The sequence below is a fragment of the Zonotrichia leucophrys genome, chromosome 1 (genome assembly GCF_028769735.1).
Source record: "Zonotrichia leucophrys gambelii isolate GWCS_2022_RI chromosome 1, RI_Zleu_2.0, whole genome shotgun sequence".
Classification (NCBI taxonomy): Eukaryota; Metazoa; Chordata; class Aves; order Passeriformes; family Passerellidae; genus Zonotrichia; species Zonotrichia leucophrys.
The window spans coordinates 86613068-86640992 of NC_088169.1; the positions used below are offsets into that span (position 1 = coordinate 86613068).

Below are 27925 nucleotides of genomic sequence, written 5' to 3' on the forward strand. Positions count from 1 at the left end.
CCGGCGTGTCACGGGCAGGGGACGCGGCAGCCCCCGAGCAGCAATCGCCGTCCGTGCGCTCCCGGCGCGGTGAGTCACCGCCTCCCTCCCTCCGGCTCCCGGGATGCTCCTGATGCCGAACTGCACCCCTGCCCCCTCTCCCCCGCTTGCCCTGAGAGCTAGCACCGAGCTGGCTAGGCTTTTGTCACTTTTCCTTTGTTGCCTGTGGATGTTTGAGTGCGTTGGTTGGGATGCGACAGCGGGAGACTGACCCGGCTCCCGCCCGGGCTGGGGAGAGAAACGGAGCCCGGAGAGCCGGGGGACAGGGAGAAAGTAGAGCAAAGGGGAGGCAAGGGGGCGATCTGTGAGCTGGGGGCTCGCTGGGGAGGAGGGGAAGGTGCCCAGCAGTCCCGCTTCTCCCGGGATGAGCGGAGCGGGATGAGCGGGCTGTGACCTGTTGAGCGGATGAGCGGGAGCCGGGATGAGGCGGGAGCGGCTCCTGGGGTCGCTGTGGCCGGGGCAGTGTGGGAGGGAAACCGCGGCTGAGCGTTGGCAATCCTTGGGATAAAGGGCTGTTTCCATAGTAAAAGGGAGAAAGGAGCCTCTCTCTTTCTTCCCCTGAGCTTGCCTAGCGTGTGAACGGGGAGCTTGACTCAGGAACAAATAACCCGTGAAAGGGGAACATCTGGGAACAGCTGTAAATAATCACGACTTGGTTAGAAAGGCTGGAAGCAGCGCTGCGGTCTGCCATCTGCCCTGATGCTGCAGTCACCCCGGGAGCTCTGATGGGCCACTGGAGAGCAGCTCGGCTTGCAGCTGAAACACGATTTGACCCTGTCTTTAGGCTGCTGCTGTTGTCTGAACGCTGCCACATTATTTGTAGGCATAACCAAAATTAGCAGTGAAACAGAGGAATTCTCACTCCTAAGAAAGAGGGAATTTTAATTCAGCATCTGGCGCTGAGCAGGTGTGAACCTGGGGACTGGCACTGGGACAACTTTCAGTTGCAAAGTGCAAACTTCGATTAGCTGGAGGTCCAGCCCATGGTGTACATCACCATCTCTTCACTTCCACACTTTCTCTGGGAATCCTGACCTGATAATGCAGCATCTCTCCTGATAAGTTCTGAGAGATGATACCAGATGGAAGGACAAAAGAGAACAGAAGTAATTTCCTACAGATTTTTCCTTAAAGATTTTAAGCTGCATTTAACAGGAGGGACAGGCATAATATACCATGAGACCAGCTGGATTTTAATTAAAAATTGTTCTCAATGTGAAGGGAGACAAAGCTGCCACTTCCTTTATAACTTTACTACTGAAATGTCTAAAAGTTGTGCAAGATTTTCAGGGCAATTTGAAATCCTTGCAGAGAATACAAACACAAAGCTTGTTGTCATGACCAGTCCTGGGACTTCCTTACGCCATGACGTTGGACCAAGGAGGTGAGCAAACGGTGTCTTGATGTATCATTTCTGGTGATGGAAGCACAGTTCTTTAAGTTTAGTTGTGTCAGCTTTTTTGTGGGAATGCCTGCAGCTCACAATGTACCTCTGTGCAAGTTGTTACCAAGCAGTTCTGCTTAGTGTCATAAAGTATCAGCTAAAATAAAAGAGAAAGTTGGGTTTTTGTTTGTTTTTTCCCCAGAAGTTTGTGGCCCTTTGACAGTATGACCTTCTTTTCATTGCAAACCCAGAGGCCCTCCTTCAGGCAAACCTTTCTGGTTGTGTGCAGACACTTTGAGAAGCGACTCTTTCCAGCTGAGACCCACGTGCTCCATTGTGGAGCAGATCCTGCCCATTGGCAAAGCCCCAGCCTGGTGGCTTTCCACGGGGGACAGGCTGCAGGGAGCTCTGCAGTGGTCATTCCCTGAACACCATGCACATGTGCAGCAACAGCCTGGCTTTTCTCCAGACCTGACTCCATGTCCCAGGATATCTCGTAGGAGGAGGTCTGTGCCCCATCCTGGAGTGACCTGCTGTATGCTGGCCTGTAGAACTGCCCCAGAGCCCTCTGTGGTGTGCAGCAAACAAGGGTCTTGGGCTGTGTTTTAGGGGAGCAGAGAGCATAAAAGGTGGGAGAAGATCCTTTGTGTTACAGATCTCACTGAAGGGAAAGAAAGGAGCCGGTGTGGGTAGAGCAGCTTGGAGACAGACCTGTGATGCACCCTGGGCCGTGCCTCCATGGCAGGATGAGTCCTGAGGGGGCACAGGCTGGGCTCCACACTGCAGCCTCTGCTCCAGCTCAGACACGGGGTGTGAGGGAGCTGAGCAGCCAGCCTGCAGGTGCTCCTCTCCTCAGCATCCTGTCCTCATCCTGTCCTTCATGGGCTGGGCACTGCTCTCCCAGCAGCATTCAGGCAGGACTCACAGCTGGCTGCTTTTTGGTGGCTGAGGGCTTGGCATTTTATAAAATCCCAGTAAACAGAGGTCATGTTCCCTGTTATTCTCCCCACCAGCAGGACACTGGCATTTGCTGTATTTCTTGCTCTCTCTAGAAAAAGAGGAGGAAAGTAGAAACAGTGACATTTCAGAGGCTTGAACAGTGAGATGTCCCTGCCCATGGCAGAGGGTTGGAACCAGCTGATCTTGAAGGTCCCTTTCAACCCAAGCCATTCTGTGATCCATTGATTTTATGAACATGCCTGTGTCGTGGTCTCATATTGATCATTTTCTCCTGTCACTGTTTGGTTTGCCAGTCTTCTGGTGTCTCCAGGGAAGATGTTGTGTTAAGCACAATGAAAACCTGCAGTCAGGGTCAGGATGACTCTCCATGCTCATGGCCCAGGTCCTTTTGATGGCTGAGCAGTTGTAGCCTATGTGAGTGCACATGGTGCTGCAGCAAGAGAGAGATGAGAAACCTGTCCTGGGACTCCTCCTTGCTGGTCTGGTGCCAAGGGAAGCTCTTGGGGCCACCACAGTGTGCCAGCTCTTTTCCTTCATGGACACTAGCAAGGAAAGGTGGCAGGGTGAGAGGTCAGCCTTAGTGGTGGTGGTGTGCTATAATAGCAGCAGGGAGCACGAGAATAGCAGCAGGCAGGGAAAGAGGGCAGGGCTGGGGAATGAGCACATGTGTGAATGAGGCTGTGCTGCTGCCTGGGGGGGCTGCTTTGACGTCAGCTCCAGTTTTGGGTGCAAGAAGAAAGAAGCACATGTCTGCAAGCAGGGTAGGGCCCAGGAGCAGCTCAAAGTATTGCTGTAGGCCTGCTGGAGTCTCAGACTGGAGTCTCACTGCTTGTGCAGAAGGGCTTTAGAGTCAGTCCCTGCCTTATGCTCCTGCTTCTTTTCCTCTGTTCTCCAATGGAACTGTCAGCAGTTTCTCCAGCTTCCATCTGCTCCAGTTAGGCTGGAAGGCCCTGGAAGGTTTTCAGCCCCTGAGACACTTGTGCAGCACTGAGCCTCTGTGACAACCACAGGCCCAGTCCTCCCTGCCCTGGCTGCCGCCACCAACTCCGTCTGGTCCTTTCGGCAGCTGCTCTTAACCACTGACCTTACTTTGGAAGGTCTCCAGAGCTGGAGAAATAAAAGACACTTTAGAAAACGGGGAGCGGGGAATTGGCAAAAGCAGTTGCTTTTTAAAAGACTACTTACTTCTTAAGATGTACTTGCTACTGATTAACCTTTGCTCTGTGATTGCTTTAATTGATTCATGCCTCAAAGCCGTCAGAAAGGTTCTGTGGGGTCATGGTGCCTCTGTCCTAAGTGCTCTCTTTCCCTGCAAAGCTTTTAAGAAGTTTTTCCTTGAGCACAACCCAATCCTTGCAAGAAATGCAGGTGAATGACGCCAACCCTTTTATCTTCTCCATCCCTCAGATTTTCCAGCCTTCTTCTCAGTGCTTTGCTGCTGTGACCTCTTCCTTCCCTCCCTGCTGCCAGTTGGCAACCTGTTACCAACAGGCTGGGCCTGTTCTATATTCCTTTGCAATTCATGGTGAATGCTGTTTGGGGGGATGGGGGAGTGAGTTTTTGGCCCCTCTGTGAAAATGAGGCACTGTAGGGTTAAGTACTAGTGCCCTCAATCAGCCTGTTGGTGCCTTACATGTGGGCCCTGTGACTGCTTCATGTCACGCCACATACAGAATTTCTGTGGCTGTCCTTTTGTATGGCAATGGGATGACACCCCCCTGGCAGCTGTGGCCTTGTGCTCTCCAGGCCAGGATGCAGCAGCTCCTTGAAGGTGAATTGGCAGGGCTTGCTGGGTTTAAGCAATGAATGCCCTCTCGTTTTGGGCCGGGCTCATGCCCTGGCACTCTGGATGTATGTGAGACCATTCATCTGGCCTGTTTGGACATCTGCCCTTGCATGAGCTGGGTTGTGCCCATTTCTTTTTGCTGGCTGTTCTGGGCGATCAGGGTGACCACTCAAACACAGAGGAGATGGAGCACGAGTCTGATGAGGAGCAGCTGAGGGAGCTGGGAATGTTCAGCCCCGAGAAAAGGAGACTGAAGGGGCACCTTAATACTGTCTACAACCACCTGAAAGGAGGCTGTGGCCAGGTGGGCGTCTGTCTCTTCTCCTAGGTACCAAGATGAGAGAAAATGGCCTCAAGTTGCACCATGGGAGGTTTAGATTCGATTTAAGGAAAAATTTCTTCACTGAAAGGGTGCTCAAGCATTGGAACAGATTGGCCAGGAATGTGATGGAGTCACCTGGAAAAAAAAGTGTATATGTGGCATCTGGGAACATGATTTAGTTGGTAGGCTTGACAGTGTTGGGTTAATGGTTGGACTTGATGTTAGAGGACTTTTCAATCCTAATGTTTCCATGATGCTAACCAGTCCTCCAGGAAGGCCACGGGAAGAATGAAAACACCCGCCCCAAGCTCTCAGCTAAAGAAATCCCTTTTTTCCTTCAGAATGCTGGAATGTGAGTGCTGCTCAGTGCTGATCCAACAGATCTGACTGTTCTGCGTGTCCTTGGTCCCGACGAGTTCCATCAAGGCTCTGCCCATGGGTTGTCTGTGCTAATCTTCTTGTTTTGCTAAGCAAACTCCATGTCTCACACCAGCAGATGGATGAAAATTAAATGAGCCATACAATCCTCACCTGCTGAACTTGTGGCACTGTTGGCACAACCCTGAACTGGGAAACTGAGGCTCTGTGTGATGGCTCTGCTGCATCCATAGTCAGAGGTTAGGTCAGGGGATTTGTGTGTCAGAATATCTGGTTGCTCTGAAATGAGCTCAGAATTTTCTGAGTTGGCTTATGCAGAATTGTGGCAGTGTTTAATTAGCTGAAAAGGATTTTTCTCTGAGAACAGCAGCACCACATTCTTATGGTGCAAAAGCTGGCTAGCCCTCATGCACTGGGATACTGTCAATGACTAAGTGGATAAGCTTCTGTCTGGTGGCATGGAAAGCATCCTTTCCTCCTCTCCTTGCGGGATGTTTTGCTCCAAGGCTGGAACTTCAACACCCACACTCTGGTGGAGGGCCAGCACTGGGGTCTTCAGCACAGTGTCTGTCCAGGTTCCCCATGCTTTGTCCAAGCTGAAGAGTGCTCTGCAGAGCTGATGAGCAGAGGTACACAATCTGGAAACCTCTTTTCTTCTCCCCTCTTGACTCAGGGATGAAGTCTTCCTCTGGAGATGAAGCTTGGGGTGATGCACAGCCCTCGGTGGGGCTGTGGGGCTGGAGATGGTCCCCCACTCTGTGTCCCAATCTCCTCATCTCCCCTTTACAGTAAGGCACAAAGAGCCACTTAGGCATTCCCAGGAGCAGAGAGGGACCCGAGCCAGGGCATGCTGAAATGCACAAAGTAGGATTTATATCTTCAAAGAAATATTTCCCTCCTTTCTGAGCTCTTTTTAATTTTTTTTCCGAGGGATTTATTCCTCCTCCTCCTCCCGCCCAGGCAGGCTTTGAGGCGTGGAAGCACTTTTCTTTTTGCCTCCCCACAGTGGCTTTTCAATGGTGGGAGAGCGACTTCTTGGAAAGCTGTGGGCCACCCAGGGGCTGTGCCCACGTGCTGCACGGGGCTGGCTGGGAACCACTGCACACATTGCTGCTGGTGACACTGCCTGACCACAGGCATAGTGACAACAAAACTCCTCCCTTCTCCTGCTGACCACGCTGAAGTGTGGGGGGCAGCATCTCACCCCAGACTGGTCATGGTGAGTCTCTGTTTTCAGGCTTGACCTGGGGAGGTGTAACCTCAGCAATGCTTCTGACTCGCTCTTTGGGTGAGCAAAGTGACACCCAGATGTGGACATCTCGCTGCTGCCATCTGGAGCTGGGGTTGGAAGGTCTCTGTGTGATCACAGATGGAAGGTAGCTGTTCCTGATCCCTTTTGGGGCCAGACTTTTTGCCTCTGCTTACCTGGATTGCCAATGGGCAGAGTGCTGGCTTCCCCAAAGGGCTCTGTCCTTTTGGGGTGGGAGCCCAAGACTGAGGTAAGAAGTGCTGTATAACCCAAGATAATGGGTTATGTATGAGGTATACGAAGGCTGATTAGGGTCAAAAACAGAGGAAAGGCTCTGCTGAGGGGTCTGGCACCCACAGAGCCAAAGATACCTGTCTGTCATGCTCATTTCTGCAATGCTGAAAAAGTGCCCATGTACCCAAGAACACTTGGATCAGATTATGCCTGAGTCCAGCCAAAGACATGGCATTTGTAAAAAACTTTTCTCCACCTCTTCTTTTTCTTTCTTTCTTTTCTTTTCTTTTTCTTTTTTTTTTTTTAAGCAACTATTCAGCTTTATTCAAAACACTCATTTTGCTCCTAGCAGGCAAGAGGGAAAATCTATTGTAGCTCTTTGAGACCCTTTTACAAACATGATGATTTCCCCTTGCCTGTTTCCATGTGAAGCTGAAAGCATTTGTATAAAACCCATTGTAAATGGTCTGAAACTTGGCCAGTAATTTCCTGGGCACACATTTGTTAATGTAGCCTGCAAAGTGCTTTGAAAACGAAGAAAAGCAGCTGTGATTTCTAATGATGATAAGTATGATTAAACAAGGATTCTGCAAGTGCTTGTGAATAATGAGCCATCTCTGGGGTCTGCATATTGAGGACAAACATGCTTCAAACATAGAATCATAAAATGGTTTGGGTTGAAAGGAAACTTAAGGAGATCTTGTTCCAAACCCCCTGCCATGGGCAGGGACACCTTCCTCTACATCAGGTTGCTCAGGGCCCCATCCAGACTGGCACTGGACACTTCCAGGGATGGGGCAGCTGCAGCTTCTCTAAGAAACATGTACCAGTGCCTCACCGCCCTCACAGTGAAGAATTTCTTCCTAATATCTAATGTAAACCCACCCTCTTTCAATTTAAAGTCAATAACTGCCCCAACCCTCTTAGTTTGTCTTCACAGGAGATGTGCTGCTGTCCTCTGATCATGTGAGAACCATGAGAGAGGTATCTTGAAGAAATAGACTCTAAACAGTCCTGGGGAAGGGATTTGGGAGAGGAAAAATGTGCCTTGTGCAAAAATGTGTTTCAACTTTACGGCTTTATTTTCTATGGTGATCACTCTGGAATAAAACCAGGGATTAAGATGCCTTTTGTATGCTAAATTCTCATGGCTTATGTTGGGTTTTGTTTCAAGGTGAATAGATCTCACCTTGAAGTGGGGCTTACTTCACCATGTAGGAGTATGTTTAGAAATCTGGGGCTGCAGCAGTGTTTCCAAACCCATTCTTAGCCATCACTCATTCTTAGCCATGGGAGCTCCTCAAGAGCTTCTCAAATTGACCTCAGAATATCGACTGGTTGCCTGAGAAGATCTTTCCATAAAGCATGGACCCACAGCTGAGGCACTTGTGGCTGAGCAGGGCACACCACCCATTCCACATCCCACGCATTCCCAGCACAGCTCCTGCTGGATGTCCTCTGTGATGAGGGATGTCCTCCTGTGTAATAGATACAGGATATCGGCAGTATTTATTTGAAATGGGATGGTTTATTTCTATCTGTTCATAATGTGGTGTGATGTTGCAAAAGGTAGGGCATGAACCTTGGTGGAAACCTCTCCATGTCTTTGGAAGCCACAGCCACAGCCTGTTAGAGGTGTGCTACAACAAATGGAATGGAAAAGCATTGTCCCCGCAGTCGCAGAGCTGTAATTCCTTGTTAACCCCTTCTACACGCACATGTGTTGGTTGTTTCCCATGTGAAGCCCCCTGGTTTCTTTCTGCTGATGGCTGTGCTCTTCCACCTCAGGAGCCAAGAGATAAGCAATGCACGAGACATGCCTTGCACGTGTTTGTCCCAGGCTGTACCCTCCCTGGGATCCCAGGCAGGGCTTATCAAGAAACTGCAGAAGGTTGTACTGATTAATTATAATTATCATCTGCAAGGGAGAGGATATAGATTATATTCTTTATCATAGGGAGGTTACAACTATCTTTATTTTATTTGATCTTTTGTTTCATTTCCTGGGTTTCAGGAAATGAAAATTAATTAATTTCCTGAAAAAGAACTGAAGGCAGATGATAGTCAAATAAAAGGGATCCTAGACTGTGATCCAGAGCCTGGGCAGAGTGCAGGGTAGAAATAGGTTTCAGGGATGCTGTTTGTTGGCCTCTCTGGCTAGTGGCAAGATCTGTGTGCAGCTCATGGTGACAGTGATCAACCAGCAGCTTGCCAGGAGGTTTTACTCCTTTGCTCCTGTTGGTGTGATGCTGTGAAAGAATCCCAGAGGAAAGGCCAGGAAGTGATGCCCTAAAGAGTAGTGGCAGGAATTTCCAGGCTAAGGAGCTGCAGGTACTGGAGAGGCTCAGCTCAGGTTCAAGGAATCTCCCAGTCCTGGCATGGGGCTCACTTTCTCTCCAAAGCCCTTGGAAACAGTGGAATGGGCAGAGTGGGCATCGCTACTTTCTTAGGAGAAGCTGGCCATGCTCAGGGGCTGAGAAATGAGCATCTCTGTGTCCCTCCTGTGACTCCTGTTGCCCATGTAATTCTTTTCGCCCAACTCTCTTCTTGCAGTGAAATGTATTTGTAAGATCTGGAAAGAGCCTGCAACCATGGAATCATGGAACCAAGACGCGCCAGGATGGAAGGGACCTCAGTGGGTCATTGGTCCAACCTCACGGCTCAAGTAGTGTCACCCTGGAGCACATTGCACCAGGTGGCTCTTGAGTATCTCCACTGGGAGACTCCTCAACCTCTCTGGGCAACCTGTTCCTGCACAGTAAAGAAGTAATTCCCCTGCTCAGGTGGAGCTTCCTGTGTCTTGGGACTTTGGCTGGTCAGAGTGACCCCAGGATGCATTAGAAAGTCTCTTTCCCCAGCCTGGTAGTCGAAGAAGGACTCAGAACTCTTCTATTCCCGTTCTCAAGGTTGTTTATTATATCTTATCTATAAAATTCTTTCTCTGACCCGTCAAGGTCTGTCTAGCAGGTCGGGTTGAGGCACACTGCCCACCTCAGAGGCGGCGTTGTCTTTTTATACTAAAAACCATGTGTACAATGTTTACAATTACTTTCCAATGCCTATCACCTATGTTAGACTGCGAGCTTCTACTCTAAACCAATCGAAAAGTGCCAACATCACAGCAGAAGATGGAGGCCAAGAAGAAGAAGGAGAAAGGCTGGACACGACCAGATCCCTCCATCTTGTCTCCTGAACCCCCATTCTAAAAACCCCAAAAAATCTATTTTTCACCCTGTGATAAATTCAGTATCATTCTATTTAAACTTTTGTGGCTTGTAATTCTTCATATATAGTTGGTAATTGATTTTTTCCAAGGGCTAAATCAAAGGCACAGGGGTCTTGGCCTCTGTACCAAGGTCTCTGAGCTCCCTGGGCAGGGGTCGAGTCCTCCAGGGCAGCCAGAAGAATTTCCTGGGTTCTGACACCTGTGCTTCAGTTTCTCGAGAGGAGCCTGGCTCCATCCTCTTGTCACCGTCCCCGCAGACACTTAGGGGTGAGATCCCCTCATGGTCGTCTCGGCTCGAGGCATCTGTGGAAACGGACTCTGCTGCCGGTGCTGGAGCTGCGCCAACCGCTGGGACAGCTGCTGGGACAGCTGCTGAGAGAACCATTGCGACAACCGCTGGGATAACCGCTGGGATAACCGCTGGGATAGCCGCTGCCCGCGAGAGACGCCCCGCGCCAGCCCCGCGCCAGTCCCGCGCCAGTCCCGCGCCAGCCCCGAGCCAGTCCCGCGCCAGCCCCGCGCCAGCCCCGCGGCGTTTTCCCCGGCCCCGCCGCTCGCGCTGCCCGGGCCGGTTGCAAACCGCCGCGGCGCTCCCGGCCCCGTGAGCTTCCCGGCGCTGCGGTGCTCCCGCTGCTGTTGCTCGGCTTGGAGCGAGCTCTTCCCCCTTGGACAGGCTGAGGTGGCCTTCCCTCCCGGGCCGTACCGCGGCAGCCGCTGCCGTCGCCTCGCCGACTGTGCCTCACGGCCCTCGCGTTGTTAGGTATGGTGTGGGGACAACCCGTGCCTCACAGCCCCCCATCTGTTGTTAGGTATGGTGTGGGGGCACCCCGTGCCTCACAGCCCCCGTGTGTTGTTAGGTATGGTGCGGGGACACCCCGTGCCTCACAGCCCCCGTGTGGTGTTAGATATGGTGTGGGGGCACCCCGTGCCTCACAGCCCCCCATCTGTTGTTAGGTATGGTGTGAGGGGCTAGCCCCACTTTGTGGGCACCTGCACAGCCCTCGCGTTGTTAGGTATGGTGTGGGGACACCCCGTGCCTCACAGCCCCCCATCTGTTGTTAGGTATGGTGCAGGGACACCTCGGTGCAAGGGAAAGGAAAGGAATGCTCAAGAGGCCCCAAGGGAAAAAGCTACAGGGCAATGCCAGATTTGGCTGCCGTACCGTTGCCCCTTGGAAGATGAATGTTCCAGCCCCAGTACCCAAAAAGACAGAAGATTTTAATCCTTGCTTAAGCACTGGCCTCTCAAGCAGGTTCCGCTTTTCAGTGCTTTCAGCATTCAGGCTGTGTGGCTGAACATGTTTCCTGATTTTTCTTTCCTTCTCTTTCCCCTCTCATCCCTCCAGGCTATTTCCCATGCTTTTCCTCACTCTCTGCCAAGCAGTGGGAGAGCAGCAGCCCTGTCTGACTGCCTGTGATTATGGGGGCTCTTATCTGTGAGCGAAGTCTCTGTTTGCCACGGAAAAACCTGGAGTCCCTGGGGTTTATGGAGCAGAAAAACATATGTTACTGCTTTCATGCCTCACTTGTTAAGGAGTCCTAAACTTTGCCATCCTCCTGATGCGTGTTTACCTTCTTGCTCTTTGCTCCCATGGCTTTTCCAGTGAATGGATGCAAGTTTGCTGTTTCCCTTCTCTACCCATTTAACTTTGCCTGGTAAAGATGGGCAGGAATTGCAGACAATCTCTGAATTTTAAGAGAACTGTGCTTCAAATCTAGATGCAAGGACTGTGAGGCCTCTTGCTAAGTCCCACCAAGGACTGAACTGTGTTTTTGGCTTCTGCATCTGTCATCTGTTTCGGTGTTGTTTGCCTCTTAGGTGGCTGTTGGGCCCAGTTACTGGGATATCATCTTTCTTGGGATCGGATGCTTGTGAATTTCAATGTATCAGTGTTTGATGTGGTCTGAGGCGCTGCAGATTCAGCCAGACTTTGGGAGTTATGAAGTTTTTATGGCTTCTAATTGCCTTGCCCCAGCTGTGGCAGCAGACCAGCAATTTACCTTGGATGAAACCATGAAGGATGCAACCATGGGACAGAGGGTCATGGAGAAGCTGGAGGTGGCTGAGTGGTAAGGAGGGAGCTTGTGTTAAATGGAACACAATTACTTGAGAAGATGGAGATGAACCTGAGGGCAGAGACCAGGGAAAATATGCAGAAGTAAAAGGGGAGCAGTGATGCCTGTTTGGAAGGACACATATAAAGAGGACAATGGAGTGCCTGGAGATATGAATACATTTTAATTGAGAAGCACCCTTCTGACTGTCCTTGTGTCTGTCTTTGTTTTCTTCATTCTCATGTGGGACCTGGCACATCTAAGAGGGATTTCTCCTGGACGTGTCCTAGGAGTTTCCACTGGGCTGTTTGCTGATACCAGCAACAGCACAGTGTAAATGCATTGCAACACATGAATCTTGCAGAGCTGTAGAGGGAGATGGGCTCCTCTTAGGAGTCACTGCTTTAAGAGTGAAGCAGCCTCAAATTTGGTGAGTTGTCCTTGGTCTTCTCTCTCCCTGTCAATTCTTTCCTTTGCATCTCCATGCAAGCATCACCTTTTTTCTAGTGCCTCACGCATGCCTTGTTCTGCTCTCCTCAGCAGAGAGCCAGCAGTCCCAGAAGCTGTGGGCAGAGCTGCTCAAAGGCTCCCATTTGCTGGGTGAGCCCTGTATGCCCAGAGGGAGCAGAAGCCTTGGATCAAATGTGGTCTGGGAATTTGACAGGATGGTTTCTGCTTTGGACAAGAACTCACCAATATTTCTTCCTAAGATCTAATCTCAACCTACCTCCTTTCAGTCTGAAGCCATTCCCTCTTGTCCTGTTGCTCCCTGCCCTTGTCAAAAGTCCCTCTCTGGATCAATAGTAACCCCTTTAGGTACCGGAAAGTGCTACAGGGTCTCCATTTATATCTCCATTTACTTGAGTGGAGATGTGCTAGAGGACATCTGTCCTCTCTACTAGACAAGATAAAATTTCAGTCTGAGGTTATTGTCTTTGTAGAATTCTTGGGCCCTTTGCAGCCTTCAAAGGAGCAGCTGAGTCAGATCACTCTGTCTGTTGGAGGCTGGGAGAGGAGGGAAAAGGTCTCTGGAAAGAAAAAAGGGAAAGGATAGAGACAGAGGGGCAGATGGATGCCAGCAGAAGCTAGAGCTGAAAGCAGTGGACAAGTTGTGTTTTTTCAGTCTCTTGATACTGAAATGTGTTATGGCATAGTTATACTGCTTGGACAGCAAGGTCAATGGGGATTCAGGGGATGCCAGAGAGAAAGGCATCTTTTTTTGCTCTCTTTTGGCCAGCTTGATGTTCTTGGGAGGACCGAAGGCTGGTGGAGGGGGTTGTGGGCAGCAGGCTGTGTTTGTCTCTCCCTCGTTCCCCAGGCTGTGGTGCAATGAGGTGTCGCTTTTCCAATAACACATGGGCTTGGAGAGGTGACTTCATTGGTAAGATTAAGGCAGGAGGTAAAGAAATTCTTAATTATACTGGTGTCACAAGTACTCTGAGATGAAGCTCTAATACTGCCCAGAGAAGTTTTGCATACCACATCCCTGGATGCCAGATCAAGGCCAGAGTGGATGGGACTCTGAGCAGCCTGGTCTAGTGGAATGATCTTTAAGGTTCCTCCCAATCCAAACAATTCTGTCACTGTGTGATGAAGCTGAAAACACCTTTCCCTTTCTGCTGGGGGTGAGTCCGGGGTGAATTATTTAAACATTCAGAAGCTCAAGGCCAGCTGATGTTTGATACATGAGAGAAATTGGATGCTACTGGTATCAGGTAGCCTGTGCTATGGGTGAACAGGTGTAACCTGGACAGACTGTGGCTACTGTGTGCCAAAACCGATGGGAATTGCCACAGAAATCTCAAATAGCAGGTGACTGTCCGCTCCATACAAGGATAGTCTCAGGAGGAGGAAACATGAACTACAAGGAAAGACTAGAAAAGGCTGGCATCATTGAGGCCAGAGAAGGTTTAAGAGGAGACATCCATATGTGAGTAAATGGAGGAAGAGTTTAAGCTGTTCACTGTATCTATGACAAACAAGGCATGAAGTAATGTCCTTAACTGTAATACAAGGGAAAAGACATTGGGAAAATAATCTGCCAGCTTTTAATTATAAAGAGATTTAGGACTTGTTCAGCCTGTCTTGAGAGATGGTGGGATCTCCATCACTGGCAATTTCATGAGGGGTAAGCTAACACCTAGGTTTAACACCTGGCATGCTGCTGTAGCCAGACAGATGATGTGGGCAAGGTTTCAGGATCTCCATAATCTGTTTTCCTGTCAAATCCTGTGTGCTCATAGTCAAATGTGTGAGCCTTGTACCCACACCTGAGAATGTGAGTAACAAACCTCATGGCCCTTTTAAAGTGAAACTGATGGGTTTGGTACAGTGTCCTGAATTCCTATTGCTGAAGGAGAAGGGCTGAGCAAGAATAGATGCTGTGCTTTGGTGATACAGGAACTCATATTTTGGGGATCCTTTTAGGAGGTAACGAATATTGCAGTCCCATGGCATGCGACAACCTTCTGGTAAGAGCTCTGAAGGCTCATCTATTAAATATATATTCAAAAGCTGTGGCTGTTACTTGGGAATTGCTGGGTTTATGCCAGGTGTACTTTAGGCCAGCTGATGAAACCAGCTGGATCAGATGTCATCTGCGCCACATTCCCCCAGCTGTGCTCTGGGAATTCTAGAGCAGGATCACCATCTTGCCACATGAGACTGGCATCAATTTTTTACTAAGGGTGACTTGCTGGTGCCAGGATCTGGCACTGCTGAGCTTCTAGGGATGGCTTGACCCCACTACATCCATGCATCCAAGTGTGCGGTTCCCTATGACAGTCCTGGATGGACAGACACATCTATCTCAGGAAGGCACTCAGGGCATGGCATTCTTAGTGCTGCATAATAAGTACTGGTCCAAACTGAACCCCCTTTTTGTTTCCTTTTCATCCTCTTCCCGTGTACTCCAGCTGCCAATAGGCTGGTCATTTGGAAAGGGTACAAGGGGAATGTCTTTTCTGTTTTAACTTGTGTTTGCTGTCTCTGATTTGTTTATGCTTACTGCAAACTGGTCAGTTATTTGGAGATGCCAGTCTGCAAGGGTTTATGCACTGATTTCTCCAAAGTCACATGGGGATCTGAGTTATTTCCAAACCCTTTATATGTCTGTTTCATCCATGCGTATAGTGCAGCAAACTGTTTATTCTTCCTCTTAAATGATTGTTGTTAGGTATTCCAGGATTTGAACATGGTTATGTGGACTCAAGGATGTGATGGCACTTTTAATGCCTCAGAAAAACATCTCTAACTAACTCAGCTCCAAAGAAGAGCTGTATAATGGGGCTTCTTTACATGCTCACACAAAACTGTTTTCCTAAATCTTTCCTTGAAGTCCCAGTAGTGCCCTGCTGGGTGAACCACTCTTCACCTAGCACTAGTCCCCGTGCTAGTTGCTTCACTGCCACTACCCTGGTTACAATTTACCACCAAGTTCTTTGTTTTTAATCATGATTATGAATAGCTCTCCCACATGTACATATTTGCAGCTGGTCTTTCTACACTTGAAAATCTGTTCCAAGTAAAGTTGTTTCAGCCAGGTAATAACTATTTCTTAAGGGATCAGTCTCTGCAGTGCTGCAGTTTTGCCAGGATAAGAGAGCTGTGTACCTGGGGGTGTTTAGTGCCTTTTCTACATGAGCTAGTTAAACTGATAGCATGTTTCAAACAAGTCACAGTGATGCTGAATAATTCCCATAGCTAATCCTAGATTCAGGTTCATATGACATAATTTGAAATGTGCTCAAGTTAATGAATTCATTTCCCAGAACCTCCTGTATAGCCAAAAGGAGGCAGAGGTAGACCATCAAAGGTGACTCAGAGCACCTGAGTAACAACCAGAGGCAGCACTGACTGCTAAGTGCTAAGGATTTGCAGTGACCGTCCTTCTCAGCTGGCCATCTCACTTTAATATATAAAATTAGGTGGGATGTCCTCAGCATCATTTCCTGTTGGTCTCAGCATCTTCTTGGCAAAGCTTTCTCTCCTCTCTCAAATATGGAAAGCTTACCCAACAGTCTCCCCATAAAACTCGTGTTGCTGTTTCAGGAGGAAGATGAGATAAAGGCACTCAGATGGAGACCCGTTCCACCACCTCCATCAAGAGGATGAAGTTTGGCAAGCTGAAGGTGGTCCGTCGGCGCCTGCTGCAGCAGTACGAGCAGCAGCCCTTCGTCTCCTGCCTGGCTGGCTTCTACAGCTGCCGCTGGAAGCGCTACCAGCGCGAGAGGATCGAGCCTGGGAAATGCTGCTGCAGCCTGGTAAGCCAGCTCAAAGTCAGCACACACTTGGGTTTCTGTACTGGGGCAGGCAAGTCTAAGCAGACAAGGGGTTGATGGCATGGAATCCCAGCCCAATATTATTTGGATTCTGCTGGGATCTGTTGGGCTGTTAGGTTTTGCTCTAAAGGCTTGATGAATTGCTGCTTCTGTGGCAGGCTCTATTTGTCTGATAATAAACATGGAGTTTGCACCAACCTCTCCCAGCCAATGAAACATCTCAAAGCCATAGAATCAAATGAAAGAAGTAACATTAAGGTTGGGTGGGTAGTAAGAATTGCAAAAAAGGTTGCTCTACAGTGCAATTTCCTCTCATGTGAGGCGGTTAAAATCCTGTTCATTTGGGAAGTAATGAGTTTTCCCTGAGAACAGGTAGTGCAGAGTATACTTTTGAGGACATTTTCCTGGTTACAAGGGACAGGATGGGAATTCCCCTCCATATTTACTTCAGTTAGAATTCCAACACCTTGCTACATATGTTTAGGAGCAGCCTGAAAGTACCTGCCATTTGCTTTGATTGCTCTGGCTGGCCATAGCTCTGACTGCTTGTCCTTCCTCTCCCTCTCCAGCGGGAATGCATGTTTTTCCCATTGCTCATTGCAGCTTTCTGCTTTTCTCTGGTCTTTCTGTACACGTGGGGTGAAGGTAAAAATGACTACAACAGCTTTGACTGGTAAGTAAAATCTTTTCCTCCTCTCCCACCCCTTCAGCTGGTCACTAGGATGACTGGGAAGGGATAAGCACCCTCTGCAGCAGCTGTGGTGCAACAGGGGGCTTTAGTAATGAAGCAAAGATTTGGCACCTTAAACTCTTGCTCACAGCATCCAAACTGAATGTCCAGTGACTGTGGAGGTGCTGAGACTTGGTCTTTGCTTAGGTACAATTTTTAGGTGTAAGTGTGAATTTAGGAGAAAGGGGAGAATCATCGTCACAAAAATTGTGAATGGAAGGACTAAATAACTCTTTCCTTCTCTGAGTCTTTCTTTTCCTCCTTCCCTTTCCTCCCCCATTCCATGTGAAGAAATATAGTGGCTGGAATCAGAGGCATTGCACCAGCCATCTCACTGAAAGAGAATTCTATATTCTCAAATTCAAAAGTAAGAAATAATCATCCAGGATTTATGCACATCTTTTCTTTCTGTACTATGTAGGCAACAGTTATGCAAATCTGGCCCCTAAAATGAAATTAAAGCTGCTCAAATATTATGGGAAGGAAAGGTATAATAAGGTGTTTTAGTCTGATGGTTAATGCAATCAGGGATTTTGGGCAGGAGGCTCTTAATCACTTTTTCATGTTACAGCGTAGGCTATTCCTTCGCCCTTCTTTGTTTATTGCTTAGAAAATTGCAGAATTTCAAGGAAAAGGGCTGTTGGTCCTCTCTACTCCAGGTGCTAACAAAAAACATTCTTACAGTATTTTATTGGTTTATTTTTAGGTATAACTATGGGAACATGGGCTACTGGTTTCTCTGGTCTCTTGTTATCCTGATTGTAGCTGCAATCTTGTTCGCATACGTCTCACTGTTACTCGTAAGTAATGCTCCTTGTGAGCTGGCCTTGATTTGTAGTCCTGAAAGGTGAACACAGGGGTGGCTTTAATGTGTCAGACCAAAGCTCATACTATCCTCAATATGATCCTTGGACAGTGAAAGTCAGGAGATGATCTGGAGCACAATGAGTGTTTACAGCTCCCCGTAGCTACCTGCAAAGGACCAGTTTCAGCTCAGGAGTCTCTGAGCCAGATGTCGTTTCTATGATTTCTTTCTATGATATCCCTTTGATAAATGTATACAATTCTTCCTTGGACCCAAGGAAAGCTGACCCAGTAGTGTCTGGATTTAGATTTAGGGGAAATGAAAAATCGTTGTTTTGGCAGCAGGGAAATATGAGCTCTGAGTCATGTAGCGGTGGTGATACGTCATCACAGATGAGTTATTCTTCTAATCCTGGATAAAAAGGTCTACTAGAGGAAGGAGAACAGAACTTTTTCACTTGACTGACTCTGCTTTGCTGGAGGATTTTCTTCATGTAGAAGCTATAGATGTGGTCAGAAAACACTGCTGAAGTTTATGCTGAAGGAGGTTCCTGAAATCTTCACTTTTCCAAATTCTGTGAAATTTTCTGATATGATGTCTGCTTTAGTTAGGAAACATACCAACCCCAAAATTTTCCTAAAATTTCCACTTAATCATCCTTTTTCTATGTTCTTTCCTTCATAAGAAAGCTCTCAAATAAAGACAGATTTGTACCTGTTCTTTCATCTTCTTCATCCAGAGCTATAGGCCAAGAATTCACTTTGACTTCAGGCACTGGAGTTCACATCAGTACCATGCCTGCTCTGACTTTCATTTGGAAATGCCAAGTGCTGAGGGTGAGGTTATGGCTTTGTCTCACCTCTGTGACCAAGACAACCAGCTTTTATCATCCATTCCTGCTGTTCTCACCCATTCCCTGATGTGTCATCATACACTCAGTCTGTGAATTGCTCATGACAGGGAACTTCTTTTGGCTTTGTCCATGCAGACCTAACACAATTGGTTTCTGGGGTCCTTTTTTCCTGATGAAGTAAAATAAATAGAACTTTTATTCTAGTGCTAGCAATAAAAACCCCCAAGTGATAAATAGGACAGGTGCTTTTTCATGCCCACAGCGATCAAGAGCATTGAAAGAGATGTGGATTGACTGAGCTCTGAAAGGGACTAACAACAATAATTAATTACAAGGATTTGGTAACACCACGGTGGCTCATGGACTATCATTCAGCAGAGCCCCCTGGCGTCCCCAGGGGCCATGGAGTGGTGTGGGTAGTTCGGTGGTTACAGTACTACCTGGGGCAACTCAGAGCTTTGCCAGAGATGCCCATTTGACATGGATACATCTGAGATGGTGCCTCAGCAGGCTGTGGATCTGGAGTCAGCCTCAGGATCAGACTAACTCACCATAGTCCATGCTAGAAACTGGCTTTACAGGATTTCCTGGGCTTAAGGAGCCTGAAGACCCCCGGGGCTGATGTGACAGCTTGGTCATGCTCTGTCTGGATCCAAATGTCAGCCAGCGTCCAAGCAGTGCACTTTCTTTGAGCATTTTCCCGTTTTTGTCACCATGAATATGATGTCTGCAAGCTGTCAGAGCAGGTGATGAGCAAAGTAAACCAGAAAGGAAGATGAAGGATATGAGGTGAAATTGGTGTCCTACAGGGTTTAGCTCAGTCCTGGTCTTACTTTTTATTATGTAGCTGCATCATCCTCTTCCTCTCAAGCCTCTCAGTTCTGTCTAACGAGGCTAGCAACATTTGCCTTCCTCAGACGGGTGAGCATGGATAAACCTGATAGAATGCAAGTAGTCTGGATGGTATCTGACAGCAGGAGAAACTTCAGAGGTTCCTCTGCTCTGGCAACGGCCCTGCAGGGAAAGTCCATTTCCTTCTTGCGTTTATGAAGCTGTGAGGTGACCCAACCAAAGCTGTTGGGTATTTCTGAGGGCACTTGTTCTGCTTGACAGCATCACCATGCCACCATGTCCTTTGTAGCAAGACTGCTGCATGCATCTATGCTGGGCAGTGGGTGCTGGGGGCATGAGGCTGCTACTTAATTGTCATTAGGTCATGAGGGAAAGGGGGGCAAGGAAAGTTACCACTGCCACGGCTTACACTGCTGCCATCTGAAAACTCGAAGGATATTGTAGCAGCTGTGGCTGGGCAAAGCTCATCCTAGCAGGGCTCTTTCAGATGAGGACTCTGCCAGGAACCCATCCCTCCACCAATGTTTGCAGAGCTTCCCTTTCACTGAGGGCTTTGATGGACCACCCAGCAAAACACGGGAGCCTCACGGGCTGGTAAGAGTAACTCAGCCCTTCCACACCTAAATAAGTCATTCACTGTGGGAACCATATGATAGGTGGGATGTTCTAATACATTTCAAACAACTGATGGCCAAATAGGCTTCTGCCATGATGAATTACATCCCAAGTTTTGGTTGAACAGTGTTGGATGGTGAGTACCTAGGTGATGTTTTCTGGTGGTGTTTTGCATGAACAGCCCACCACATCAGAACACTGAACACCCTGATGCCCTTGCTGGAGCAGAAAGATTTAATATCAATCCTTAGATGGTTTTGCTTGTGAACACCATACCCTCTTTCTTATTGATGGCACCCAGCTGGAACCTGTGAGCCTGCTTCCATGACCCTATTGTGACCCACTGGAGCATACAGACTTCTGGCCAACTGCCTCAAGTGGCTGAAGAAAATGCTGCACAAGAAAGGACTAACTGTCTAGACAAAGATGCTCTCCATCCACATGCATCATTGTCATTTGCTCACACAATCAATTTCAATTAATTCAATTTTCAACCGCTCAAGACAATTTTCTCATCCCCATTAGGGCTAAAAGGTTAAACTGAGGGGTCTAATTACAGAACTGTTTATGCTCTGTGGAGAAGAAAAATCTTTTCTTGTTTAGTCTTTCAAACCCCAACAGATAACATTTGCCTCTCAGCAGTTCAGCCATGCTTTTTTCTAAGGGTTGTGAGGAGGTGACTCGTGACTGTACAAAGTAAAGAGGTTCAGATGTGTTGTGGCCTCTTCATTCATAGATGGAGAGGACCTAAAATAGTACATTGACACTGAAATCCAAAATGTGACCTCAAAACTCCATCCCTAAGAGACTGGGGTACCAGACAAGTTCTGAGTTTTTTGCCATAAAGTGAATGAATAGAAGGACCTGAATCCAGCTGCTGTGACCATCTAAGTGAGCAGATGTTTCAGGTGAGCCAAGTGTCTAAGTGCCTGCTTGCCTGTCCTTGTAGTGTAGGTTCAGAGCCTGCCCACACCTCACCAGAAGTGTCGAGATGATTACAGGGTAGTTCCCATGCTGAAGTGGAGTAGATTTAAGCATCTGCTGTCCACGTTTTGCAGAAAAACCTTGTGGTCAATGCAGCCACTCAGAAAGAGGGAGACAGAAATGAAATTCTCATTGCAGTGAATCCATTTCTCTTGCCATTAGGAAGCATCCCTTAATCACCACTTTGCAGGTAGATGGTGGAGGGGAGACACTTCCACACCTCATTTTGAAGAAGAGAAGAATGCAAGAGTTTGAGGCTGTAAGATTCTGGGACATGATGGGATTGGCAAGAGGGACCTTGACTCTAACCTTGGCAGTATTAGTCAGAAACCCACTGATCACCTAAGCCCTCTTCTCTACTTATATTAGATAATCCCAGAAAGTGTGTGGAAGCAATTTGGAGTAGACAGACTAGTGAGAAGACACGACGGAGTATTGCAAAACTGTATCAGTGGAGATTTAGGTTAAAAATTAGGGGAAGGTTTTTCACCCAGAGGATTGTTGGGCATGTGAACAGGCTCCCCAGAAAAATAGTCATGTCTGAGTGCCCTGAGTTCAAGTATTTGAACTATGCTCTCAGGAACAGGAGTACCAGACTCATGTTAGTACCTGACTCATGTTAGTTCACAAGTTGATTCAAGAATCGTGGTTTGATTCTTGTTGTGATTTTGTGCAGGGCCAGAAGATGGACTTTGATGATCCTTGTGGGTCCCTTCTGGCTCAGAAAGTTCTAAAAATGTTTGGCTTTACTGTACTCAAGGACCAGGTCTTTGTGTAACATCACTTGCAGCAAAGGAGCAAGTGATGTTTGGTCTTTTTGCTCTCATTTTTCACCCTGAAATAGATTTCAGTGAGGCTGATTTAAGATCTTTAGAAGTATTTCAGTTTTCTCTCAGCCGCTCCCAGATTACTCACCATGTACTGGCTGCATTTATTCCATTACAGGAAACCAACATGTCAAGAAGCACTTATGTTCACTGCTGAGTTTATCATAGAATCATAAAATGATTTGTGTTGGAAGGGACCTTCCAAGGTTATCTAATTCCTGCCCCACTGTCATGGACAGGAATGTCTACCCCTGGACCATGTTGCTCAAAGCCCCATCCAACCTGGCTTTGTATCTTGCTTCAAATCAGCATGATCCTGGAATGAGAGTGTGTTTGTAAATGGATAGGAAACAATTTGCAGTTGAGTTTCAGGAGAGAAGACCCTCTTCCCCCAAATCTGTTTATCTTGTTTTCCTACAATCCCACTATCCTACAGTCTGGAGGGACTTGCATCATAAATGATCCTCCTCAGTGGAGCAATGATGTCTACTAACAGACACTCTTCTCTAAGCCCTGATACCTGGTGATTCTGGTCCCAAAATGATCCTTTTCAGTGGTTGGGAAGTTTCCCCTGGCATTTAGACTCCTGAGCATAGACCTGTGCATTTTCATAGCAGCAAAGTGAAAATTTGCTGCTGAAAGTGTTTTTTGGGGTGAAGTCAATCTCCAAACTCACTGGTTACTTAGGTATGGAGCTATGTGAAGAAGCTCTGCATGAGAACTGTGGACTGACTTGCCTCATTCTTGGCTTGTTGGTGTTCAAGGCATCTTGGGTCCTCTGTCCTGGCTGGGGTTTGCAGCTTGCTTCACAAGAACCCTCTCCAAGGGCTCCAACTTGCCATCAGGTGGAAGGGACATGCCAACCACCAAAAACTAGAGTCATCTGATCCCCAAGACACTTTCCTTTGAGACAGGTCTGAGATGTGCCTGTCCTTGTGGTAAATGTGGAAGAATTGCCTTTTTTGCTCTCTGCTCTGTACTTTTGTGCTGCTCTGAGGCATTTTTTATTCCCTGACTTCTCTCCCGTGGTCTATATTCCTCTAATCTCAATAAATGCACAGAAAATAGTGAAGATTAGTGCTGTATTGGTTTATACAATAATAATTGACCTTGGCCATCATTCCTCTTTTAGAGTCTGTCCTCACAAAAAGTCATTGTAAGCAAGTACCCCAAAGTGCCCAATTATCTGTTACCTGGGAAAATGTCTTTGATCCTGAAGGGCAGTCTTGATATGTGCTTGATATGTGCATTTCAGAAGCATTTTTACTGTAGCACCAAACTGTTCTCTCCATACACCAATCCTGCACACACTGACATTGTGCAGGAGGACCTTGTGTAAAGTAACTTCCCAATGCGAAAATAATTCCAGAAGTGCCTCATGGGCACAGATCACCACCTCCCACCAGGATGCATACAATCTCTTCTTGATTTCCCAGGTCCTCGCGATGTGTTTGCTTGCAGAAGGTCAGCGGCTGTACCTGCACTGGACTCACAAGGTGGGGAGAGTTAGGGCTTTCTGGTAACTCTAATCTATGCTTTTAATTGAGTCTGTGGTGTTTCTTTGCATGACAAACCTCTTGGACTATGGGAGAGAAGGAAGAGAGGGAAGAGGTTAATCTTACGAGATTGAGATACCCATGAAATTGATATCTCCACATGAGCTGGTCGCTCAAACTCCTTTTGCAGTCAGTGAAGGGAAATGAATCCTCTGAGGATGCAATTCATCCAGCTGGTCATAGGCCTCTAAATTAAGATGAGATGAATCACACTCAAAAAACCTTTTTTCCCCCCACTGACTCTAAAAGGTGCCTGCAGTGACTCATTCAGGTGAAGATGTCTATATTTGACTCATTTACGTATGGTAACATGAAGTCAAAAGCAAAGTTTTCATGAGAAGCACTGCATGATTTTCTGGATCAGACCCCAGTGAAACAGTGAAAAAAGTGTCTGCTCTCTCCACAGGAGAGAAAGGTGGCTTTTCCAAGGCATGTTGGTACTTAATGTCTTTTTGTTTTTGGATGGTTCCCTGGGAGTGTTAAAGACCAGGCTGGATGCGGCCCTGAGAAATCTGATCTAGGGTCCATGGCAGGAGGGCTGGAACTAGATGATCTTTAAAGTCTCTTCCACATCAAATTTTCCTGTAATTCTTAATTCTATTCTAGGGTTTGGGAAATGCCTTTGGGAGTTTTGAAGACACAGTAACAAATTAACAGGGACTTGTTGCTGTAAAATTATGGGTTAGAATAATCTTCTTTAAGTAATTTTTCAGGCTATGTGGGGCGTTTAAAAATGCTTCTCTGTCCATGCAGTTTAGGGTAGGATGCAATGTGATTGCAAAGGCTGCAGGAGGAAGAAATAACTGAACATGTGGATGCTTGATCCTGTGCTTCTTCATTTAAGAAATGGAAACTGTGCGAGCTTTACTATTGAAAAATGGATTCCAGAAGAACCAGAAAGTTGTAGAACAGTTTGTAAAAAACAACCAAACAAAAATATTTAAAAAAGAATAATAATAAAAACTAGGATTTCTTGGGTGCAAAGGGATTAGGGATAGAATTTTAAAGTATTGATCCATAGAAGATGCCCTGAAGAATGGTTAGGGCCTTGGTGCAGTTACCTTTAGTTGTCAGCAGAAAGATGATATACCAAGAAAGATCTGCCATTACCACAGTGCTGGTACCAAACTGAATAAGAAGCTGAAGAATTGACTAAAACACTGCCTCACCTTTTTGGTTAAAAAGTGAACCCTCATCTCCTAATTATGGGAGGGTTTGTTATTGCTGAAGCCTGTTACAAGGCAGCTCATAGAACAAGGAAGTTGTGTTATTGTTCCTTTTGGGTGGAATTTGTCACTTCTGAGTTTAGAAGTGATGAATTCCATCTGCAGATTAGGGATTTAATGTAAGCTGATCACCTAGGCTCCATTTATATCAATAGAGAGAGAGGCATATTCCATCACAATGCAAGCAGGAATGGGTCACCTCTGAAGTTCCTCTTTCTCCACTGATTACAGAGAGAATCCTGAGAGCTGACTTAGTTGAGTACCCAACTCCTGGAATCAGTCCTTCCATACTGATAGCATTGTGGATTTGGTTTTAGACCCGTTGGATCTCTCTGTCTCTGAACTGGCACAGTCAATCTTATGCATACAAAACAATTTTTCCATCTGCTTAAATTAGCCATGACTAGGATGGATGGCATACCCTATGCAGAAATGCTGAAGCTGATTTATGTCTTCTTTATGTACCCCCAGATTGGTACTTTTCTCGTCCTGGGCTTCTCTATTGCATGCCTGTTTGCACTATCCATACTCTGGCGAGACCACCGGAAAACTGTCCGTCTGTCATTCCAGGTAAGGAGGGTGAGGAGGTCTGTTTGGAAGAGCAGCTTGTTTATAGGAGTATTTTGTGGCAATTGGCAAAGATGTTCTGTATGATGGATGTTTTTCATATGGTTTTTGTTAGCAAAGTACATTCTGAGAAAACTTTTATAATGACTTTACATTTCCTGTTGGGGGAAAGGAAGCTGAGGCCCAAGGCTGAGTTTCAAGCTATGTGATTTAACATGTCTCTGTTTGGAAAGATATAGAAAGTAACAGCCCCTTTTTTTTTCCTCTCCCCAAAATTGTAGGTGTACTGTTAAATTTCAGCTGTCCAGGGCAGGTAAATCAGACCCCTTAGGCTGCTAGGTTTGCTGGAACAAGAGCTTTCTCCCTCATCCCTCATCCCAATCTGCTGGTACAGCACATTTTCAGACTTCTGTGACTCAGAAGAGCTTAATCTCCTGAGGGCATGAGCACACTGGGTTCTGGGGGAGCAGGTGGAGAACACTGGTGTCAGGTGGGACAAAATGCTGGATGCAGGAGATCAGAGTTCATAGTTGCTGGTCTCCTCAACTCTCACCAGATCGGAAGGTGGAGGCAAGAGCTGTCCAGTGCTGTTCAGTGTCTGAGCATCCAGGTCCCCACTTGTATTGGGAAGGAGGAAGCATGTAGCCTTTGACTACACAGCTGCTTTGCAGGATCCAAACCACTCCACAGTTCTATGATTTTATGCTATTTGGGTCTGTTACCTCTCCCCTATGTGTCTTAGTGCCTGTGAAGGCTGGGAGAGCAATGCAAGAGGACTGGCAGAGGAATGGAAGATATGGTGCTTGTAGGGAGTGGTTAATTGCACATTCCTGTTCTACAGTTCACTAACCACTGGGTTGTGCACTGGCAAAGGCAATGAGAAACCATCAGCTTCTCCTCCCCCTGACTGACACCAGGGGATGTGGATGAGGAAAAGGAGACACAAAAGCCTTTGAGTTCCCCAAAGATGCTGTTTATTTCAGGTGTCCATGCTCTTTGAGATGGTCTCCCATTGCTGTTCCCAAAGGACACAAACCTCTTGTAGATACTGTGCAATGTCCATTAGCCCAGCAAATCCATCTCAGGTATTCTGGACATCTCAGATGGCACCTCTGCTTGCACAACTGATCCTGCTTCTGGTCAGGAGAAGTTGGTATTGGGTGTCCAGGGCAGACAGTGTCACATGCAGTAACGTGTCCCAGCGACTGCTGCTTTCCTCAACTCTTCCAGCTTAGAGAATCGAGCATCAGGACTAAGAAATAGGAAAGGTTTGCATCTGGAGAGTTGGGTTTTTTCCCAGCACATACCTTAATAACTGTCAGTTCTAGGTGGAATATTTGCCACACGGTGCTGATGAGCATAAGAAAACAATGGACTGGTTCCTAGTTCAAATTTTCCTAGTTTTAGGAAAAATGTTATACCAACAACTATTTAGATTCTGTATTTCTGCTTGGTTTACAACTCTTTTCATGCATTCATGCTAAGCATTGGAGTGATTCTTGTTTTATGATCTTCTTATTTAATCTTTAGGATTAAAGAAATCACATTTAATAACTATATCTGTCCAGCAATATTATCTATCTCCTTCTATTATACCACAGTAGTTAGTTTCATACCACAGCTAGTAAATACCACATTTTATCACTCAGGTTTGTTGACCTCAGTTTAATGATTTAACTGCAGCATGGTGAGGTGTGGAGATAGCTATTGCCAGGATGGGATTGGATTGGAGTTGTTTATATTGGGTTAAACTGGAAGATGCTCACAGATTATGGCATATCAGTAGTGGCAGTCATGTTCTCATGGAGGAGGATAGTTGTGTCCCCTTCAGCTGATTTAGGAGAAAGTAAAGAAGTGAGGAGCAGTCCTTAGGCTGGGCACACTCCTTCCTGGCCTGGGCAGGGGCACATGGCTCTTCTCTGACTCCTGAGGTGTTTGGTGAATCCAGCACAGATGAGGGAGAGTGGTTAACTGCTGGTATCTGCATCAGGAGCCCATCCAGGTGTGGGACTGTAGCTCTGATGGGTATTGTTTCCATCTGTCTCCACAGTTCATCCTTTGACTAAAATCCTTTTTTTTTCCTTGCCAGGTCACAGCTCCTTACCTCCACATAGGGGCAATTGCCATCATGGTCCTTCTTGCCTGGCCTGTGTCTTTTCATGCCATCAGAGCAGATAAGAAAGGTATGGCAGCTCTGGGTCCTGCTTCCAGTGTGATAGAAGACATATACAAGCATGGGGAAAAGAGCCATGCAGGAGCTCTTTCCTCCCACACTTGCACTCCAGCTGGAGGAGACTTTCAAATTCTGCATCTCTCAGAGAAATTAGTAGGGCTGGGGCTTGGGCTATGCACTGCCCTGCTGCTGTCCCAGTGTGTTTCTGGTTTGCATGTTACCTTGCAGTGTTTTGCCCTTTACCGAGGCAGTGATCTGTGTTGAGACAGAGGAGACTAGCAGAAGCACCCATGTTCTGAGTCATGAGTGAAAATTTGTTTGGCCCTCTGCAGGAGAAAGCAGGCAGTGGCAGCTCCCTTGGCTGATTTTTGCTTGCTGTGTACAGAAGGGATCTCCAGTCCAGTCAGACAAACCCCTTCAGACTAGTGTATCTCAGGAGAGGCCAGCTGAGATAGGGAAAAGATCTTTTTGCTCAGTTCCTGGTGTTATCTCATGGGAAGTTCCTGCCCACGTCTAGGAAGAATGACCAAATGTTGTAAGGATGAAGCCAGATGCCAGGAAAAACTGCAGAAAAACCTGACTGGGAGTGTCTGTTTTTCTCTTATTGTTTCTCAATATAGCCAAAATTATCTACCTGACACCCATCTTCAGATACTGGTTTGCTATAACAATCACAGATAGAATGGGCTGGTGAAAACAGTTTTTTTTTCTGGTCTGAGATTTTCCTGTTGAACTGCAGCTAGAGAAGTTGGGGAAGATACACAGGGACCCTAGACATTACATACCACCATGCCTGAGCTACTCCTAGCTTAGTACATCATCATC

General features: G+C 47.1%; 1 protein-coding gene across 2 annotated transcripts in view; it reads left to right on the forward strand.

The window, feature by feature from the left end:
• GDPD4 (glycerophosphodiester phosphodiesterase domain containing 4) overlaps positions 1–27925 on the forward strand; it is a 38928-nt gene continuing 11003 nt past the window's right edge. For both annotated transcript variants that reach the window (XM_064702216.1, XM_064702223.1), the window contains exons 1-7: positions 1–69; positions 15683–15894; positions 16482–16585; positions 17349–17442; positions 23015–23074; positions 24832–24930; positions 27017–27110. In XM_064702216.1, coding sequence (XP_064558286.1) covers positions 15709–15894; positions 16482–16585; positions 17349–17442; positions 23015–23074; positions 24832–24930; positions 27017–27110 — 637 coding nt within the window. In that variant the 5' untranslated portion in view covers positions 1–69; positions 15683–15708. The remainder of the gene's footprint in view (positions 70–15682; positions 15895–16481; positions 16586–17348; positions 17443–23014; positions 23075–24831; positions 24931–27016; positions 27111–27925) is intronic.